This window comes from Mustelus asterias, unplaced genomic scaffold (assembly GCF_964213995.1).
Source record: "Mustelus asterias unplaced genomic scaffold, sMusAst1.hap1.1 HAP1_SCAFFOLD_586, whole genome shotgun sequence".
NCBI classification, from domain to species: Eukaryota; Metazoa; Chordata; class Chondrichthyes; order Carcharhiniformes; family Triakidae; genus Mustelus; species Mustelus asterias.
The window spans coordinates 213,636-233,134 of NW_027590536.1; the positions used below are offsets into that span (position 1 = coordinate 213,636).

Genomic DNA, 19,499 nt, shown 5'->3' on the forward strand with positions numbered 1-19,499 from the left:
CATGACGACACAGTTTGAAATACTCTGCAGTCCCTTTGAGATGCTGACCGTGACGTGTGTCTGTCGTGTACTGATTATCATTCACCTCACACTCTGAAAGATCCCCAGTTGAAAGTGAGAGGGGGAAAGTTTAAAAGAGATGTAAGGGGGAAGTTTTCCAAGAATGGTAAATTTGTGGAACTCGCTGCCCCACAGCATGGTGGAGTCTGAATCGTTGAATGGTTTCAAGGAGGAGATAGATATATTTCTGACACAAAAAGGGATGAAAGATATGGGGAACAAGTGGGGGGATCGATTTGAGACCAGGGAGAGATCAGCCATGATCTGATTGAATCGTGGAGCAGGCTCTAAGGGCTGAAATTGACCTACTTCTGTTCCTATAAATACAAGTTAAGTGAGAGTTTATTGGTCACAAGTAGGCTAACATTAAAATGCAGTGAAGTTACTGTGAAAATCCCCTAGTTATTACTGTATCACAGCAGCTCGTTTGCACAATGTGACTGAACCATCACATCAATACTTGGAGTAAATGACTGGGCTGAGACCTGGCTTGAATAAAATCATGAGGATCACTTATCATCACAGAATCTGAGAAATTTACAGCACAGGATGCCATTCAGCCCATCATGCCTGTGCCAGGTGAAAATGAGCTATCCAGTTTAGTCCCACTTTCCAGGTATAGGTTGACGGCCCTATAGGACACAGCATGTCAAGTCCATACCTGAATACCTCTTGCATGTGAACATTTCTGTCTCCACCACCCTTTCAGAGAGTGAGTTTGATTCCCCACCACCCTCTGGGTGAAAACATCTCCACGTTTTTCTAATCCTTCTGCCAATTGCTTTACCTCTCTGCCCCTTAGATCTTGACATCTCCGTTAAGGAACTAGGACCTTCTGAGCCACACTCTCTGGCTAACCACCCCCTAACTAGAATGGTGCTGAGTACTCTAGCTGTGATCTAGCTAGTGTTTTTAGTAGTTCCAGGATAACCGCTCTCTCACCTTACATTGATTCAGTATAATGGAAACTGGGAGTTGCAACCTGTCAGCATTTGAAAGATATTCATAAATGATTGGAGGGTTTCTTACAGTTGGGATCTTTCTCTGTTCTGTCCACTCGATGAGTGAGATAAGACTTTCTCCTGTGAATATCCAGCTGGAGTTTGGGCCCTGATGTGTTTCCTTGTTCATCTTGTTGACTCTAAATATTGAATCTTGTGGTTTCAGACACCAGCTAATCAAACTCCCAACAAAAGATTGTCTTTTACTAATTGTATTAATAGCACTGCAATAATACAGAGTATAGTTACCCCATCCAGAGAACAGGGAGAATTTGATGGGAGAGTCCGATGTGGGATCGACACGGACATCCACAGAACTGGCAGTTCATGATGTTGTTGTTAATGCTCAAGGGGGATGGGGGGAGCTCTGCGGCTCCGCTCCACCTCTGGTCTTGCTCTGCGGCTCCGCTCCACTTCTGATCTTCCTCTGGATACCTCGGATGTTGAGAGTTTGGTGATGATGGTCCTTGAAACTGAACCAAATTTCAGTGCTGCCCCCACACATGCCGGTCGCCACAGTGTTTTCCCGAGAGAGGTGGTCCACAGTGCAGAAGTTTGTGAGGATATATTTTACGGGGTCCGTGTGTCATTTGTATTGACCACCTTGATGTTGTTTGTCCTGAGACAGTCTCCCATCGGGAAACTTCAACACATTGGACTTGGTCTCTTGAAATAAGTCATGAATATGGATTGTTAATAAACTCCTGTCCTGCTTCTTGAGCTGTCCCCTTAATAAGAACCTGCCAACCTGAAAATGACACATCAATCCCTTCTCTTTGTCCTTTAACAACTCCTTTACCAATGCTAATATTTCACCCCCAGTGACATGGGCCCTTATCCTGTGCAACAACCTTGTGTATGGCACCTTATCAAATAGCTTTTAGAAATTCAATCATACAAATATTCTCTGGTTCCCCTTTATCTAACCTGTTAGTTACCTCCTCAACAAATTCTACTCGATTTGTCAAATTCTTTCATAAACCAATGTTCACTTTAGAACACATGTTCTAATTTTCTAATTGTATTGTTATCACTTCCTTAATGATAGATTCCATTAAGGGATTCATTAATTCATCCAACCTTCTGATACACCAGCAGCTCCATACAGGGGATTGACCGTTCACCTGCTCTGTCTGTGGGAAGGGATTTTCTCATTTATCTTATTTTCTGAAACACCAGCGAGTTCACACTGGGGAGAGGCCGTTCACCTGTAATGTCTGTGGAAAGGGATTTATTCAGTCATCCCACCTGCTAACACACCGGCGAGTTCACAAGGGACTGCAAGGTTTGGATTCTACACTTATTGATGCTGTTAATCATATTCAGGTCTGAATCATCTTCACTCTGACTTTTTTCTTCTGTTGAGGTTTGATATTCTGAATAAATGTGAAATCGACATTTGATTGAATCATTGTTGTAGATTTTTGTCTTTTCCATTTGAGTGTTTAACATCACCAGGCTGGAGCTCAGAAAGGGCAATCTGAGGGAGGATCATACAGTAGGAACAGAACTTCATTCTTGACACAGTCCTTCAGGGTCACGCTGAGAGGGACAAACAGCACTTTGGTCTTTTTCGTCACTTTTCACTGACAGCAAAGTCCCCGCGTGGGTGAATCCTGAGGTGTGTAAAAAATGTGTCCCAGTCGTTCTTTTCCATGGTTCCGAGCTCCTAGACACGGAAAAGAAGCTCCTTTACAACTGTGTTTAGAGTCAGGAAGAACAATGGTGAATGCTGGAAACGTGCTGTCAAAGATTGGTGTAAAACTGGGATCTATTCCTGACTGAGAGTGAAACGGCAGGTTTAGGTTTCCAGACTAAAAATGCAAAAAAGTCTAAAACATTTTAATGTGTGTGTGTCAGTCCTGGTTTATTGAACAGAAACTGGCTTAAAATAAATTGGTTGAAGTCTGCATCAAAGTAGCAGCTGGAGACGTTCAAAGGAGCCTGTTAACTGCTGGGACAATTAGACAACAATTTGATTCCCAGATAGAGAAGGAGCTGCAGTGTGTGTCCAAGAATTCTCAGTTTTGTTGTGTGCTTCCCATCCACTATCCTTCTAAATAAACCTCACTCCTATCAGCCTTTAACCATTATGAACAGAACAGAGAGAAGCTGAGCAGCATCAGAGTCCTGACTGACCATTTCAGAATGAGTGATGTATTCAGCTGAAGTTTCCTGTTGGTAGTTTTCTGGGTGATCTCCTTATTTTGATCATTCTCAGTGATCCCTGGGTGTGAACCTGCTCTCCTCTCTTTCAGACATTCACTCACTTAACATCTCCTCTCTCTCAGAAACTCAATCACTTAACATCTCTCATCTCTCTCACACTCACTGAACGTCACTCTCTCTCTCCAGGCATTCACTCACACTTACCTCACCTTCCACCTCTCTTACACTCTCACCTCGCTCCTCTCTTACACTCTAACCTCTCTCCTCTCAGAAACTGTCTTCGTCACTTAATGTCTCTCTATCTTTCTTTCAAACACTCACTCATTTAACCTTCGTATTTCAGATCTGCTTAAACTTATTCATTGTTTTCTCTCTCTCATTATCTCTCTTTGAAAAAGCACAAACACACTTCATCTCTCTTCGCTGTCTGAGAAAATATCTAATTGATGGAGATTCAGTCCTCTCTGTTTCTCTCTCCCACTTCCTCTGACAGCCCCTGACTCACTTTAAATCCCCTCTTTTCTGATAACCCTCTTTGGGAAAACTCATTTGTTCTCTAATTCCTCCTCATTTCGCCCAGTGATGACCCTCAGTCCATCTCCCAATTCAGTGAATGTGTTAAAAATCCAATTAATCTCCTTTCTTTATTGTTTAAAATGGGAATGGAGGTGAATGTAATGCTGAGACCAGTAGCAATCTGTGTGGTTGTTCTTGATGCTGTCAGAGTGAGTTCACCCTCACAGGAAGGAAGACTGTTCACGGTGATAACATCAAACTGACGCCGGCTGTTTCATTCTCAGGTAACACAACTTCCTGTTTCTCTGCTGCCGGTTCAAAAACGCACATCTCACTTCTGAGCAGAAAATAAATCCAGGCACAACAATCTGGTGAGAACGGGCGGCACGGTAGCACAGTGGTTAGCACTGCTGCTTCACAGCTCCAGGGACCTGGGTTTGATTCCCAGCTCGGGTCACTGTCTGTGCGGAGTTTGCACATTCTCCTCGTGTCTGCGTGGGTTTCCTCCTGGTGCTCCGGTTTCCTCCCACAGTCCAAAGATGTGCGGGTTAGGTTGATTGGCCAAACTCAATTGCCCCTTAGTGTTCCGGGATGCGTAGATTAGAGGGATTAGCGGGTAAATATGAGGGTTAGGGGTATTAGCGGGTAAATATGTAGGGATATGGCCTGGGTGGGATTGTTGTCGGTGCAGACTTGATGGGCCGAATGGCCTCTTTCTGCAGTAGGGTTTCTATGGTTTATTAACAGTTCTATGTTTATAACATCTGTCAATGCGGCCTTTATCTGTCCACAGAGTCAGGGCAGAGTCACACAGGTCACTTTGTGGTGACATTTACAAATGAGCCTGTTATTTCTGTTCAGAGTTTCCATTCCCCGGATATAACCGGCTGTGTTTGTGGATCAGTTACTGAGTTCCCTCTGCTCCCCATAGCCAGGAACTGATAGCCTGCTCCCTCATATTGTATATCATTCTCTCTGTATTGCTTGTTTCCTCTGTTTCTCAGCTTTTATCTTTGACCACCTCATCTTTCTGCTTTTTAAAATCTCTCTCAGTTCTTCTCTCAGTCTTTCTGTCTCTCCCTTCCTCTGTAACTTTCTCAGGCTCTGATTGTTCCTATCTAATCGAGATGTTCAAAATCATGAAGAGTTTCTGATTGATTACAGAGGGAAAAACAGGGAGAAAAGCAGAAAAACACGGCAGATCCGGCGGCATCTGTTCAGAGAGTTAACATTTTGAGTCCATATAATTCTTCAGGGCAGGAAAAACATGGGTTATCCATCTTAGATCAGGGAATGTGCTGGGGAGATTTAATAGAGGTGTTTAAAATGACAAATGATTTATGGTAGTGTCAATGGAGAGAAATTATCTCCCAGGAGCAGGAGGGTCTGTCGATGGAGAGAATCGATTTCCCCGGTGCAGGAGGGTCTGTAAGCAGAGGACACAGAGATTTAATTTAATTGACAACAGAATTGGAGGGGATGATAAGGAGAATGTTTTACACAATAACTTGATATGATCTGGAATGCACAAACTGACAGGTGCTAGAAGCAAGTTTAATAGTAGCTTTCAAAGGGAATTGGATAAATACTTGCAGAGGATAAATTGGCAAAGTTATGGTGAATGGGATTAATTAGACAGTTCACTCATCTTTGTGACATTCTGAATGTATCTCTCCTCAGGTTTTAATATTTGATCTTTTCGATTATAATGTGTCTCAAACAGAAGATTAAAATATTGGGTTTGATGAGCTGTCAGATCTCTTTCCTGTGTGTCTGTGTAACTTGAGAACTGGAGATGACCATGAGGAGGAACTGATTATTTTCAGTTCCTCTAACAGATACACCTCAGATATCAGAAATCCCTGGAGTTTCCCATGTCCTCATTATTCTCGCCTCGACTATAACAGCTCTCAGTCAGGCCGAGTCAGTCACATGTGTCTCTGTCATGATGTTTCCACTTGTATTTTATCACTCACCTCCCAGTGACACTCACCATAACACAGACACCTTAAAATATCATTGTTCCCTTGCACTTTGTCCTCCTATTATAATCAAATGTTTGTTGGGCCTCTTGTCTCCCTTAATGTCAGATTACCTGCAGTTAAAATGACCTCAGAGACACTGAAACTGCAGTTGTAAAATACAGCAGAATTGGAATAACAGATAGGTTATTGTCTGATACTGACAGTGGCAGAGTAACACACACCGGAATCTAAATACATTATATCAATAGACCACGACTCACTCACACTATCAAATGAAACCTAAACTTTGGTTATGGTGCACGAGATACTGACTGTATCACCATTACATTGGATCTAATGCTGTGTTCACTAACATACTGCAATGTGACTCTAAATATTTTAACAAACATTGTATTTGTTACACTCAGAGTAAGTCAGTGCTTTGCTGTGTTGTCTCTGTGCCCCATCTCCACTCTGAATGAATTGGAGCCTGTGTGTGTCATTGTTACACTGAGACTCTGTCACTGTTATTACTAATGTGGAGATGCCGGCGTTGGATTGGGGTAAACACAGTAAGAAGTTTAACAACACCAGGTTAAAGTCCAACAGGTTTATTTGGTAGCAAAAGCCACAAGCTTTCGGAGTCTTAAGCTCCTTCTTCAGGTGAGTGGGAATTCTGTTCACAAACAGGGCATATAAAGACACAGACTCAATTAACAGAATAATGGTTGGAATGCAAATACTTACAGCTAATCAAGTCTTAAAGGTACAAACAATGTGAGTGGAGACAGCATCAAGACAGGCTAAAGAGATGTGTATTCATAGAATCATAGAAACCCTACAGCACAGAAAGAGGCCATTCAGCCCATCGAGTCTGCACTGACCACAATCCCACCCAGGCCCTACCCCCATATCCCTACATATTTACCCACTAATCCCTCTAACCTATGCATCTCAGGACACTAAGGGCAATTTTAGCACGGCCAATCAACCTCACCCGCACATCTTTGGACTGTGGGAGGAAACCGGAGCACCCGGAGGAAACTCACGCAGACACGAGGAGAATGTGCAAACTCCACACAGACAGTGACCCAAGCCGGGAATCGAACCCAGGTCCCTGGAGCTGTAAAGCAGCAGTGCTAACCACTGTGCTACCGTGCCGCCCCACTGTCCAGACAGGACAGCCAGTGAGACTCTGCAAGTCCAGGCAAGTTGTGGGGATTACAGATAGTGTGACATGAACCCAATATCCCGGTTGAGGCCGTCCTCATGTGTGCAGAACTTGGCTATCAGTTTCTGCTCAGCGACTCTGCGCCGTCGTGTGTCGTGAAGGCCGCCTTGGAGAATGCTTACCCGAATATCAGAGGCCGAATGCCCGTGACCGCTGAAGTGCTCCCCAACAGGAAGAGAACAGTCTTGCCTGGTGATTGTCGAGTGGTATTCATTCATCCGTTGTCACAGCGTCTGCATGGTTTCCCCAATGTACCATGCCTCGGGACATCCTTTCCTGCAGCGTATCAGGTAGACAACTTTGGCCGAGTTGCAAGAGTATGTACCGTGTACCTGGTGGATGGTGTTCTCACGTGAGATGATGGCATCTGTGTCGATGATCCGGCACGTGTTGCAGAGGTTGCTGTGGCAGGGTTGTGTGGTGTCGTGGTCACTGTTCTCCTGAAGGCTGGGTAGTTTGCTGCGGACAATGGTCTGTTTGAGGTTGTGCGGTTGTTTGAAGGCAAGAAGTGGGGGTGTGGGGATGGCCTTGGCGAGATGTTCGTCTTCATCAATGACATGTTGAAGGCTCCAGAGGAGATGCCGTAGCTTCTCCGCTCCGATGAAGTACTGGACGACGAAGGGTACTCTGTCCACCTTGTCCCGTGTTTGTCTTCTGAGGAGGTCGGTGCGGTTTTTCGCTGTGGCGCGTCGGAACTGTCGATCGATGAGTTGAGCGCTATATCCTGTTCTTATGAGGGCATCTTTCAGCGTCTGGAGGTGTCTGTTGCGATCCTCCTCATCCGAGCAGATCCTGTGTATACGGAGAGCTTGTCCGTAGGGGATGGCTTCTTTAACGTGTTTAGAGTGGAAGCTCTCCACTCACATTGTTTGTACCTTTAAGACTTGATTAGCTGCAAGGATTCGCATTCCAACCATTATTCTGTAAATTGAGTCTGTGTCTTTATATGCTCTGTTTGTGAACAGAATTCCCACTCACCTGAAGAAGGGGCTTGAGGCTCCGAAAGCTTGTGTGACGTTTGCTACCAAATAAACCTGTTGGACTTTAACCTGGTGTTGTTAAACTTCTTCCTGTGATTATTGGACAAGCAGCAAATCACCGTCACAATGCCCGGCTGATTGACGGCAGCGCGGACCAATGGGAAGAGGGGACAGTGCTGGAGGACCGACTTGGAGCGGTCGGTCCTCCAACCAATGGGAGCGAAAGAGGGGCGGGGCCGGCTTTGACTGGAGCATGCGCAGTGTGAGTAATGGCGATGGGAAACGGCTTTTGTTCTGGGCTCGGAAATCTGTTAGAGGTGATTGGAGGTACGGAGAGAGCAATGGATCGTCCAGGTGGGTGGAAACGCTGCGTAAGCATGTTGTGTCAGCCGCAAACCGCGGAAGAGAACTTCTCGGACCCAGTTTGTACCGAGAAGGGCTGCAGCTCCTCGTGTTCGTCCCGGGTTAACGTTCGCCATCTTTATTGGGGGCAATATGCAGCAGTGCGCACGTGCGGCCGCCATGTTTGTAGAGGGCAATGTTGTCAATCAGTGGGAGGGGCTTGTTCCCCAGTGTTCAGAATGGAGACAACTTGTCCATCAAACTGCATCAACCCTGAGTCCCAATGTCTTATTGATGAGGCAGAGCGGTGGCAGAGAAGGAAAAAGAAAGGAAAATAAAAACAATAAATGCTGGAAAATCTCAGCAGATCTGACAGCATCTGTGGAGAGAGAATAGAACCAACGTTTCGAGACTGGATGACCCATAGTCAGGGCTTGTACACGTGTAAACAGAGCATGTAAACTTTGACACCTCCATGTACCCTTGTACACCTCTATCAATCTACTTTGCTCCAAGGAGAACAACCCCAAGTTCATAGAATCATAGAAATAACCCCAAGAATCATAGAAATAACCCCAAGTTATCCAGCCTAACATTGTAACTATAATTCCTCATCCCTGAAACCATTTTGATAAATCTCCTCTGCACCCTGTCAAGGAGCCTCACATCCTCCATAATGTGTGGTGATCACTGGTTTGCACAGACCCAGGTATTCTGTGTTCCTGTCTGTGATCTCATCGCATACTTACAATTGCACAGTGACATCACCCCCGCTCCCCGGGGATTTCCTCAACTGGGAGATTTTTCTCTGATGCCAATGCTTCTGATATCTTTCCAGCTGCAGGCTCCAGCAGGAGATTTTAATATTAAAATCAGTTAAATTGTTTCAGAGGTGAGTGTTTCTGACCATTCACGGGCGCGAGTTCACGTCATAAACCAGCTGGTCACCTCCATGCTGTGGTACCGGCTGGTCCCTTTGACCCCTCCCCCTGGCTTTGTCACCGATATCCAGAGAACCCTCGTGCGGTTCTTCTGGGGCAATCGACTGCACTGGGTCCCTGCTGCAGTTTTGCATCTCCCGCTTGAGGAGGGTGGACAAGGTCTGGTGTGCCTCCGCACTCAGATAGCGACCTTCCGCCTCCAGGCCCTGCAGAGGTACCTTTACGTTGAGCCCCCTCCACAGTGGTGTGCCATGGCGACGTATTTCTTCTGCCAGTGGCACGGCCTCAATTATGACGTGCAGCTCCTGCATATCGAACTGGGGCGTGTTCCGACCACCCTGCAGGAGTTGCCCGTCTTTTACCAGGACCTCCTCACTGTCTGGAACACGGTCGCCTCGCGACGCAGCTCTCCCCCGTCAGGAGTAGCGGCTCTCGTGACTTCAGGTGGCTGGCGGAGAGGAGGGCTGTGGACGCCGGGGTGACCAGAATCGGGGACGTGCTCGATGTCGGAGGAGCGGGCTGGATGAGTCCCCGCGTGCTGGCTGAGCGCGCAGGGACGACCGTCTGGCGCGCGGCCAAAGCCATCCTAGACCTTAGGACGGTCGTGCTCGGCCCCGAAACTGCACGCAAACTCGAGACGGCGCAGGCATGCGGTGGGATCCCACCCGAGCGTTCCCCTGTTCGGGCAGAATTCCACATTGGCCCAAAGCCTCAGCCCCCCCCCCCCCCCTGGGTGAGGTGCCCCACAGCCTGAGCCGCCTCGCGGAAATGTCCTCCGTGCCTTTTTCTACCGCACGGAGGCGTTTCCTGTGCGGGCTGCTGCTGCACACCCTCCACTACCGCCTCCTCGCCTGTCGCCCGGGTACACCATGGCGGGCCTTGTTGCTGCCGGGTGGCGGAGGTCCCCGCTGGAGGTCCCTCTACGGAGGGATCTCCCCCACTTACGTCTGGGACCTGGGGTGGAGGGTGATGAATGCAGCAGTTCCGCACAACCGTAGGATTCACTGGTTCACGGGCTCCGAAGACTGCCCTTTCTGCGGCCTTGTGGAGTCCGTGGACCATGTCTATGTTGTGTGTCTTAGGCTGCACTCCCTTTATGTTTTCCTAAAGAACCTTTTATTGATGTTTCGTTTGCACTTCAGTCCCATGCTCCTGATCTACGCACACCCAGTGCGGAGAGGGGAGGGTCGGGATGGCGACCTCCTCGTGAACCTGCTCCTGGGCCTGGCGAAACGCGCCATTTACCGGTCCAGGCAGCCGGCGATCGAGGGGGCCGTCCATTCTGACTGTCTCCCCCTCTACCGCGGCTACGTTCGCGGCCAGGTGTCCCTGGAGAGGGAGCATGCGGTGTTCACGGGCGCGGTTGACGCCTTCCGCGCCCGCTGGGCACCGCAGGGGTTGGGGTGCATTATTGACCCTAATAATCACATTATGATTTGATGTTTTTAAGTTTCCTTTGTACTTTGATTTCTGTTCGGGCTGTTCCCCCTCCTTTTTGGGAGCTGCCCCTTTTACTTTGTCCTGATTTAATCTGAGTTTGTTTATTTTGTTTGACCGAAAAAGAGGGCAACATCTGGGAGAAAATCAATGTTTCCCCCTTTCCATTTCTTTTCTCATTCTGGGGGAAATTGGGGACTTGCAGCAACTGAAGGGAAAGGAAGTGAATTCGGTCTGTATATTCCACACATTTTTCCTCCAGTAATGTAGACATTTATCTGTCTGGCCGCCTGCATGGAAATTTTCAGCTCTCTGTGTCCAGGACAGGAAGCAGTGAGCATGGATCTGTCAATCAGCCTCAAGCAGCACCTTCAGGAGAATTGGGAGGGTGAATATTAGATACAGCAGAGTGAGAATGGAGGGAGAATGTGTGGGATGGAGATTTACAGCTTTTGGGGAATGAGAGAGGAAAGAATGCTCCATAGAAACTTGAATTGTCTGTTCTGAATTTCTATCCTGTGCTGACACTGATGACTTTTGTAAATTCCTTTAGCAGGATATCAGAAGGTGAAAATTTAAAGACGAATATCAAACCAAACTTCACATCAAAATCTAACATAGTCACTCAGTTCATTGGGACCTGAATATCATCGACATTTGAATCTAGAATGGAAATGTTTCTCTGCTCTGTCTGCTTCAGGAGATTTTAAACATCAGTGTGACTGGAAAAGCACCGAGACACACACACACTGAAACGTGCACACACCTCAGTGATTGTGGAAAGAACTTTAACCAGTTAAACAGCCTGAAAATACATTGCAGCAGAGAGACTGCACCCATGTTATGTTGTAACTGAACTGATTGTCAAGCCTGGAGAGTCGCAAGGACACCTGCACCATGGAGAAATTGTGTAAATGTGGGGACTGTGGGAAAGGATTCAGGTTCCCATCTGCACTGGAAACTCATCGGCGCAGTCACACTGGAGAGAGACCATTCACCTGCTCTGTGTGTGGGAAGGGATTCACTCAGTTATCCCATTTACAAACACACCAGGGAGTTCACACTGGGGAGAGTCCATTCACCTGCTCTGTGTGTGGGAAGGGATTCAGTCAGTTATCCAACCTGCTGAAACACAATCTCACTCACATCCAGGAGAGACCCTTTAAATGCTCTGACTGTGGGAGTAGCTTCAAAAGCTCTGGGGAACTGGTGTCCCACCAGCGCATTCACAGTGAGGAGAGACCGTTCAGCTGCTCTCACAGCACAAACAGGTTTAGAAGGTCATCCAGTCTGCGGGTACACCAGCGAGTTCACACTGGGGAGAGGCCATTCACCTGCTCTGACTGTGGGAAAGAGTTCACTCGGTTAACAATCTGTTGACACACCAACGGGTTCATGCCAGAGAGAGACCGTACACCTGCTCTGTGTGTGGGAAGGGATTCACTCAGTTGCCCAACCTGTTGAGCCACAAGGTCACTCACACCCAAGACAGACCCTTTAAATGCTGTGACTGTGGGAGTGGCTTCAAAAGCCCTCAGGAACTGATGATCCACCAGTCCATTCACACTGACGTGAGACCGTTTAGCTGCTCTCACTGCTCAAAGAGGTTTAGGAGGTCATCCACACGACGGAGCCACCAACGAGTTCACACCGGGGAGAGATCGTTCACCTGCTCTGTGTGTGGGAAGGGATTCAATCGGTCATCCAACCTGCAGAGACACCAACAAGTTCACAAGTGATTACAGGGGTTGGATTCTTTCTCTTTCAATCTTTCTCTCTCTCTCTCTCCCAATCTTTCTCTCTCTCAATCTTGCTCTCCCCCCCCCCCCACCCCTCCCCCTGCTCCTTTCCCCCCCCTTGCTCTTTTGAGAATGTGTATAAGGTAGATTGAGAAGAGGAAAGGGTTAAAATTGGGATGCGTAACTAGAAATCAGTTGAGGGATAAACTGGTTTTGGAAAGGGCCTGAGGCGAGGGCGACAAGTGAAACTAATGATCACGTTCAAGAAACTGCTGATAGGTAATTGTGGTTCTGGCTTCGGAGGGCAGGGCCTTATCGATTGGCCTTTTGTCCTTGAAAGTAATCTAATCAAAATGTAACAATACAGCTATGCCCTTATTGGCTAACAGAAGTTTGTGGATGTATCTCTGTCGTGTATCACTGAAACTGTTTTGTAAGCCAGACAGAGACTCACAAACCCATGCTGGATGTGCATGGTCTTGCGATCTCTCCTCTGATGCAATAAAGGCGGCTTTCGGAGAAACCTGTGTCTCTTCAGTTTTTGATCCGACTTCCGAAACACGAATTCTACACTTTCTCCCCCTGCTCCTTTCTCCCTCTCTGCTCTTTTCCCCCGGTCTATCCCCCCCTGCTCTTCCACCCCCCTGCTCTTCCCCCCCCGCTCTTCCACCCCCCTGCTTTTTCCCCCCCACTCTCTCCCCCCCGCTCTTTCCCCCCCGCTCTTTCCCCCCACGCTCTTCCCCCCCTCCCCACTCTTTCCCCTCCCCTGCTCCAACCCCCCTGCTCTTCCCCCCCCCCTCCCCCCCCCGCAGGGTGGGTGAATCTCTGAATCCCTTCCCACACTGTGAGCAGGTGACTAGCCTCTCCTCAGTGTGAATTCGCTGGTGTCTCAGCAGATTCGATGAATGATTGAATCCCTTCCAACAAGTGCAGCATATGAACGGTCTCTCCCCGGTGTGACTGCGTCGATGAGATTCCACCTCAGATGGGGCTCTGAATCCCTTCCCACAGTCTCCACATTTCCATGGTTTCTCCATGGTGTCGGAGTCCTTGTGTCTCTCCACAATCAGTGCACTGGAACACTCTGATACGGGTGTGAGAATCTCAGTGCTTTTCCAGTCACACTGATGTTAAAAAGGCTGATGATTTTCACGTCCTTATGAATCAAGTGACTCTTTTGAGATTTCCATTTTCCAAACCTCTCCTTCCAATATCCACTGAAAGGAGTTTACAAAAATCATCACTGTCAGCACATGATAGAAATTCAAAACAGACAATTGTAGTTTCTATGGAACATTCTTTAAATCTCCACCCACGCCCCTCACACATACACTCTCTCTCTCATTCCATTTAGCATTCTGCGGCACGGTGGCACAGTGGTTAGCACCATCAGCTCCAAGTTCCCCTCCAACTCACATACCATCCTGACTTGTCTGACATCCAGGACTAAGAGAACAGAAATTTCATCCATATAAATACTGGGAAGTCTGAACCCATTGTCTTCAGTCCCCACCACAAACTCCACTCCCTGTCGGAGCCGGAACCAGGCTGTTCACAACCATGGTGAAATATTTCACTCCAGGATGAGCTTCCAGCCACATCATCATCAAGACTGCCTATTTCCACCTCAGTGACATCGTCCGACGCCACCCCAGTGTCAACTCATAAGACCATAAGACACAGAAACAGAATGAGGCCACTCGGCCCATCGAGTCTGCTCCGCCATTCAATCATGGCTGATATTTTTCTCATCCCCATTCTCCTGCCTTTTCCCCATAACCCCTGATCCCCTCATTAATCAAGAACCTATCTATCTCTGTCTTAAAGACACTCAATGACCTGGCCTCCACAGCCTTCTGCAGCAAAGAGTTCCACAGATTCACCACTCTCTGGCTGAAGAAATTCCTCCTCCTCTCTGTTTTAAAGGATCGGCCCTTTAGTCTGAGGTTGTGCCCTCTATTTCTCGCTGTTCCTACTAGTGGAAACATTCTCTCCACATCCACTCTATCCAGGCCTCACAGTATCCTGTAAGTTTCAATAAGATCCCCCCTCATCCTTATAAACTCCAATGAGTACAGACCCAGAGTCCTGAGCTGTTCCTCATAGGACAAGCTTTTCATTCCAGTGATCATTCTTGTGAACCTCCTCTGGACCTTTTCCAAAGCCAGCACATCCTTCCTTAGATATGGGGACCAAAACTGCTCACAATAGTCCAAATGGGGGCTGACCAGAGCCTTATACAGCCTCAGAAATATATCCCAGCTCTTGTATTCTGGGCCTATCGACATGAATGCTAACATTGCATTTGCCTTCCTAACTGCCGACTGAACCTGCACGTTAACTTTAAGAGAATCTTGAACAATGACTTCCAAGTCCCTTTGTGTTTCTGATTTCCTCAGCATTTCCCCATTTAGAAAATAATTGATGTCTCCATTCCTCCTTCCAAAGTGCATAACCTCACACTTTTCCACATTGTATTCTATCTGCTGCTTCTTTGCTCACTCTCCTAACCTGTCCAAGTCCTTCTGCAGCCCCCTTGCTTCCTCGATACTACCTCTCCCTCTACATATCTTTGTATCATCTGCAAACCTAGCTACAGTGCCTTCAGTTCCTTCCTCCAAATCGTTAATGTATATTGTGAAAGGTTGTGGTCCCAGCACTGACCCCTGAGGCACACCACTAGTCACCGGCTGCCATCCTGAGAAAGACCCCTTTATCCCCACTCTCTGCCTTCTGCCAGCCAATCCTCTATCCATGCCAGGATCTTACCCTTAACACCATGGGCACTTAACTTATTTAACAGTTTCCTCTGCAGCACCTTGTCAAAGGCCTTCTGGAAATCTAAATAAATCAGGTCCACTAGTTCTCCTTTATCTAACTTCTTTGTTACCAGATATGATCTAAGGAGATCCATCAAAGATGCCAAAAGACAATACCGGACCAAGCTAGAGTCCCAGGCTCGCCACACCAATCCCCGCTGACTATGGCAAGGTCTGCAAGACATAACAGGCTACAAGATGAAGGCATGTAAAATCGCCGGCTCCAACGCTCCTCGCCCTGATGAGCTCAATGCATTCGTTTTGAGCAAGAGGTCAGCGAGAGCATGCCCTCCACCCTGGAAGCCCTGGATGAACCTGTATCTGGGGTCTCCATTGCAGATGTCAGAGCAGCTTTCTTGAAGGTCAACCCACAGAAAGCAACGGGCCCGGATGGGATACCCGGACGGGCACTCAGATCCTGCGCGGATCAGCTGATGGGGGTATTCACAGACATCTTCAACCTCTCTTTACAACAATCTGAGGTCCCTATCTGCTTCAAGAAGACTACCTTCATCCTGGTACCGAAGCAAAACCAAGCAGCGTGCCTTAATGACTATCGGCCGGTGGCTCTGATATTCATCATTATGAAGTGCTTCGAAAGGTCAGTCATGGCACAAATCAATTCCAGCCTCCCGGACTATCTGGATCCACTACAGTTTGCCTACCGCCGCAACAGGTCCACAGCAGACACCATTTCCCTGGCCCTGTACTCAACCCTGCAACACGTAGATTACAAGGACACCAATGTCAGACTCCTATTTGTTGACTACAGCTCAGCCTTCAACACTCTTCTTCCCATGAAACTCATCTCCAAACTCCGTGGCCTGGGTCTCGGCACCTCCCTCTGCAACTGGATCCTGAACTTCCTAACTCACAGACCACAATCAGTAAGGATAGTCAACAACACCTCCTCCACGATCGTCCTCAACACCGGTGCCCCACAAGGCTGTGTTCTCAGCCCCCTATTATACTCTTATACACCTATGACTGTGCGGCAAAATTCCCCTCCAATTCGATTTTCAAGTTTGCTGACGACACCCCAGTACTGGGTCGGATTTCAAACAATGATGAGACAGAGTACAGGAATGAGACAGAGAACCTGGTGAACTGGTGTGGCAACAATAATCCCTCCCTCAATGTCAACAAAACAAAGGAGATTGTCATCGACTTCAGGAAGCGTAAAGAAGAACATGCCCATGTCGACATCAATGGGGACGAAGTAGAAAGCGTCAAGAGCTTCAGGTTTTTAGGTGTCCGGATCACCAACAACCTGTCCTGGTCCCCCCATGTTGACACTATAGTTAAGAAAGCTCACCAACGCCCCTACTTTCTCAGAAGACTAAGGAAATTTGGCATGTCAGCTACGACTCTCACCAACTTTTACAGATGCACCATAGAAAGCATTCTTTCTGGTTGTATCACAGCTTGGTATGGCTCCTGCTCTGCCCAAGACCGCAAGGATCTACAAAAGGTCGTGAATGTGCCCAATCTATCACACAAACCAGCCTCCCGCCGCGTCGGCAAAGCAGCCGGCATAATTAAGGACCCCACGCACCCCGGACATTCTCTCTTCTACCTTCTTCCTTTAGGAAAAAGATACAAAAGTCTGAGGTCACGTACCAACCGACTTGAGAACAGCTTCTTCTCTGCTGCTGCCAGACTTTTGAATGGACTTAACTTGCATTAAGTTGATCTTTCTCTACATCCTAGCTGTGACTGTAACACTACATTCTGCACTCTCTCCTTTCCTTCTCTATGAACGGTATGTTTTGTCTGTATAGCGAGCAAGAAACAATACTTTTCACTGTATGATAATACATGTGACAATAATAAATTATTATTGGAGGACGCGGAAAGTCTGCAGAGAGATTTGGATAGGCTGAGCGAGTGGGCGAGGATCTGGCAGATGGAATAGACATTGGCAAATGTGAGGTTATCCACTTTGGAAGAAATAATAGTAAATTGGAATATTATTTAAATGGAGAAAAATTACATCGTGCGACTGTGCAGAGGGACCTGGGGGTCCTTGTGCACGAATCGCAAAAACTCAGTCTGCAGCTACAGCAGGTGATCAAGGTGGTGAGTGGAATGTTGGCCTTTATCGCGAGGGGGATAGAATATAAAAGCAGGGAGGTCTTGATACAACTATACAAGGCATTGGTGAGGCCGCAACTGGAGTACTGTGTGCAGTTTTGGTCCCCTTGTTTGCGAAAGGATATATTGGCCTTGGAGGGAGTGCAGAGAAGGTGCACCAGGTTGATACCAGAGATTAGGGGTGTAGCTTATGAGGAGAGATTGATCAGATTGGGTCTGTACTCGTTGGAGTTTAGAAGGCTGAGGGGTGATCTTCTCGAGACATATAAGATAATGAAGGGGCTGGATAGGGTACAGGTAGAGGTAGAGACATTCTTACCACTTAGAAGGGAAACCAGAACTAGAGGGCACAGCCTCAAAATAAGTGGGGGCCGGTTCAGAACAGAGTTGAGGGGGAACTTCTTCTCTCAGAGGGTAGTGAATCTCTGGAATTCTCTGCCCATTGAAGTGGTGGAGGCTTCCTCGTTGAATATGTTTAAATCATGGGGTAGATACATTTCTGATTGGTAAGGGAATTAAGGGATATGGGGAGCAGGCGGGTAAGTGGAACTGATTCGCTTCAGATCAGGCATGGTCTTGTTGAATGGCGGGGCAGGCTCGAGGGGCTAGATGGCCTACTCCTGCTCCTATTTATGTTCTTAAATCAAATCAGATGGAGAAATTTCATTGGTCTGTGGAATTCTCTACCACAGAAAGTACTGGAGGCTGGGTCATTTAATAAAGATGTGGAGATGCCGGCATTGGACTTGGGCAAACACAGTAAGAAGTTTAACAACACCAGGTTAAAGTCCAATAGGTTTATTTGGTAGCAAAAGCCACTTCCCGGTGTGGCTCTTTCTACCAAATAAACCTGTTGGACTTTAACCTGGTGTCATTTAAATAATTCAAGGCTGAGTTAGACTATTTTTTATCTGAGGGAGGCAGTCAGCATAATAGAATTAATCAGATGAGCCACGAGTTTATTGAATGACAGAGCAAGGTCAATGGGCTGAATGGCCTACTCCTGACGCTAACACACTGATGGTCTCAGGATGTCCACACAGTCTCTGCAGCAGCTCCGTTCACCAGGGCCTGTCAATCAATCACACAATCATTTTCTCTCCTGGGGACCGGGACCCCGAAGCCCCGCCCCCTCTCTGTTGCGTCACCAAGAGGGCCACGCATGCGCTCCGCTCCTTGCTGGACCAAGATGGCGGCCATTAACCTGGGCCTGCTCCAAGAAAAAAATCCCCAAAGCAGCAAACCCGGGACCCGCAGGGTCTTATTCGGGCCTTCGGCTTTCAGCAAGTGTTTGTGAAGCCTCCGATCCCTCCCCACCCCGACTCCCGGCTAATTCCTCCCTCCGCCCCACTGATTCTCACCAGCTGAAGAAAAGCGTCTGCCGCACACAAGCATCCGAACAAGTGACACTGCGCATGCTCGAGATGCAGCATGGAGCCTGCGCACTGGTCTCTTGTGAAGTAAATCAGGCACTTTCAAACCCACGGGGAATGCTGGGTAACAACAGGGCCATTGAAAAACCAAATAGCAACAGAAAATGGATTTGTTACTAATTGAGATCAATTAATAAAAATATTAAAATAAATTATTGGTTTTAGTATTGTCACGTGTTAGTATATGGTGAAAAATATTGTTTCTCACGTGCTATACAGATAAATTGTGAATTCTGTGAATTGTGAATGTGTCTATTGTGAATGGGCACTCTGCTGTGCTCCATTTCTCGAAACCATGCATGCAGCACAGGAGCACAGTGGGTAGCACTGCTGCCTCACAGCACCAGGCACCCGGGTTCAATTCCGGCCTCGTTTCACTGTCCATATGGAATTTGCACGCTTTCCCTGTGTCTGCGTGGGTTTCGTCCGGTTTCCTCCCACACTCCAAAGATGTGTGAGTTAGGCTGATTGGCCCTGCTGAATTGCCCTATCGTGTCAGGGGACCAGAAGTTGTAATGTGCACAGGGTAGGACAAAGAACAACAAAGAACAGTACAGTACAGGAAACAGGCCCTTCGGCCCTCCAAGCCCATGCCGCTCCTTGGTCCAACTAGACCAATCGTTTGTATCCCTCCATTCCCAGGCTCATGTGACTATCCAGGTAAGTCTTAAACGATGTCAGCGTGTCTGCCTCCACCACCCTACAGGACCTGGCTGGGATTGGTGTCAGTGCAGGTTCAATGAGTTAAATGGCCTCCTTCTGCAGTGTAGGTA

General features: G+C 47.6%; 2 protein-coding genes across 3 annotated transcripts in view; both read left to right on the top strand.

The window, feature by feature from the left end:
* LOC144487083 (uncharacterized) overlaps positions 1-19,499 on the top strand; it is a 62,672-nt gene that overhangs the window by 17,142 nt on the left and 26,031 nt on the right. The gene's annotated exons all lie outside the window — the stretch shown is intronic.
* On the top strand, positions 8,175-16,274 carry LOC144487087 (uncharacterized). Of its 2 annotated transcripts, none has more exons than XR_013496369.1 (2): positions 8,175-8,275; positions 15,274-16,274. XR_013496369.1 is itself a non-coding variant. In XM_078205148.1 (2 exons), exon 2 carries the CDS (start codon positions 11,539-11,541, stop codon positions 12,019-12,021), a length of 483 nt encoding a protein of 160 aa, XP_078061274.1. In that variant the 5' UTR covers positions 8,175-8,275; positions 11,195-11,538; the 3' UTR covers positions 12,022-12,897. The 2 variants fall into 2 exon arrangements, 1 of the variants encoding a protein (XP_078061274.1); XM_078205148.1 differs by lacking the exon at positions 15,274-16,274 and adding an exon at positions 11,195-12,897.

What these genes read in the sequence shown, in the direction of transcription:
- LOC144487087 (XM_078205148.1), top strand. Translation starts at nt 11,539, where the DNA reads ATGGAGAAATTGTGTAAATGTGGGGACTGTGGGAAAGGATTCAGGTTC.